The following is a 2,500-nucleotide window of genomic DNA, read 5'->3' as shown; positions in this document are numbered from 1 at the left end:
TATATATATATGTATGTATGTATGTGTGTGTGTGTGTGTGTGTGTGTGTGTGTGTGTGTGTGTGTGTGTGTGTGTGTGTGTATATATATATATATATATATATATATATATATATATATATATATATATATATATATATATATATATATATTGTCATTGTTAATAGTTATTATTTTAATAATCTTTATGATAAATATTGTAAACATGATAATATCATAATGATACTATCATCATTACTGTTACTATTATTTTTATTATTATTGCTATTACTATCAATTGCCATTATTATTGCTATTATTATCATTTTTATGATATTATAATTATCATTATTATTGTTATCATCATCATTATAATTTCTATTACTAATATTATTATCATTATCATTATTGTCATTACAATCAATATTGTTATTATATCTAATATCACTACTAGTATAAGCATCACTACCCTCATAAATATCGTTATCATAATCGTTATCTTTACTGCTATTAACTTAAATATTATAAACTTTGTTTTCATTTCATATTGATATCATTATTCTTTTATAATTTTTATCATTTTCTGTCATTATTATCACTATTGCTTTTTTTCATCATCATTATTGTTACTTTTATCACTATTGTTATTGTTATTAGTAGCATTGCTATTTTCATTATTACTAATATTAGCATAATCATTATAATCATCATCATTACGAGTATCATCATCCCAATCACAAGCATTATCATTATTGGTAATATTATTATCTTTATTGTTAATATCATTATCATTATTGTTAATATTATTATCATTATTGTTAATATTATTATCATTACTGTTAATATTATTATTATAATTCTTGTTAATAACATTATTTTTTTTGTTTTTTGTCACTGTCTTCTTTGAAATCATTATTATATTCTAATGATTATTATTGTTTTTATATCATGATCGATATTTTTGTCATTATCATTATTATCATTATCTTTATTATTATTTTTGATTATTTTTTATCGTTACTTTTATTATTAATATCATCATTATTGTTGTTATTATTCATTTTCTATAATATTATTATTAACATAATTATATATTTTTTTCTATAATCATCAACAAACTTACAACAGCTTTATTATTATTATTATAATTATTATCATTATTATTATTATCATCATCAATTTTATCATTATTATTTTCATTACTATAATAATGTTTACTGTTATTATCACTGTCATCGTTTATTTTCTATATTATTGTTATTGACAAAATGATTTATATTTCCATAAATATCACCCACATTATCATCATATTCATTATCATTATTATCATCAATTAATATTTTTATCCTCACTGTACAATAGTCATCAAACCAAAATATCACTTTCATACCCATGTTACCTCATCGCTTTTACAATATCACAATTATAATTACAACAATGAGACCCTTATCATCGTAAACCTTATCAGCCATTTACATTCATCCTTACAACATTTATTAGTGAATGATAGGAGATCACATCATTTGTCTCCATCGTAAAAAATCCGTATTATCATCAATCCCGTGACATCCCATCATCACTACATCACACCCATCACATCCCTAACATTTTGACTACAACACCCATCATCACATCAACCAAAACATCATACTCATCCCATCACACCCCTCAATGTATCAACATGACAATACCATCCCAACCACCATCACCACCAAAGCATCACAACCACTACCACAACAAACCCTACTACTCACCCAGTCTTGATGAAATTAGTCCAAGTTGTGATAACAGATTCGCTGAGAGCTGCTTCTGTCTTGGTGTAGTTGATGGGGGGAGCCACGGGACCCCCGGCGCCAAGGGGGGTTCCAAACACGTACAGGAGCTCGTTGAGGGAGACTTCGGGTCCTCTCTGTTGTGGTTTGGAGGGGGAGAGAGAGACAATGGGAAAAGGCTTATTAGAAATGAGAAAGGAGGATGAAGGAGTATATTAGCATAAAAACTAGGAAGAGAAAAAGGAAAAGATTATTAGATATTCGAGTTGAAGATGTAGAAGGATGCCAGCTTAAATAAAAAGGCAAAATATAAGAAAATGCAGATTATTTGAATTTAAAACCCCCCAAAAAAAACTAAAAAAAGAAAAGCAGGTAACATAGTAAATAGAAAAAATAGGAGTAAAATAGAATATAGATATACAATAGAAAAACAAGGATTAAGACGGATATAACAAAATAAATCATTTTGAAGAAAAAAGATTGAGTATAATCAGGTAAAAAATAATGACAAGAAAGAAATTAATGCTCATGATATAGAAGGATTTGTGATATGTTTTCGTTATATTCGTAGCTGTAACGATGTTTATGTTAATTCAGTAGTAAGGGTAACGGGAAAATTATTATGGATTTTAATACGAATGAATGATAAGTCATAATAGCAACAATATCAGTAGTAGTAGTAGTAATAAAATAGTAATAATATTAATGATAATAATGATATTCATAGTTTTATTATCCTTATTATCATTA

The 2,500-nt window shown here is 25.8% G+C and overlaps 1 protein-coding gene across 1 annotated transcript in view; it reads right to left on the bottom strand.

Moving 5' to 3' along the window:
• The window catches only part of LOC113828311 (neuroligin-2-like), a 26,852-nt gene that overhangs the window by 10,214 nt on the left and 14,138 nt on the right, over nucleotides 1-2,500 (bottom strand). The window contains exon 5 of the mRNA XM_070130544.1: nucleotides 1,733-1,887. Within this exon, the coding sequence (XP_069986645.1) occupies nucleotides 1,733-1,887 (155 nt within the window). The remainder of the gene's footprint in view (nucleotides 1-1,732; nucleotides 1,888-2,500) is intronic.

Source organism: Penaeus vannamei, chromosome 15 (genome assembly GCF_042767895.1).
Source record: "Penaeus vannamei isolate JL-2024 chromosome 15, ASM4276789v1, whole genome shotgun sequence".
In the NCBI taxonomy this organism is placed as follows: Eukaryota; Metazoa; Arthropoda; class Malacostraca; order Decapoda; family Penaeidae; genus Penaeus; species Penaeus vannamei.
The sequence above is the reverse complement of the archived record's forward strand: the minus strand, read 5'-3'. Positions and strand labels throughout refer to the sequence as shown.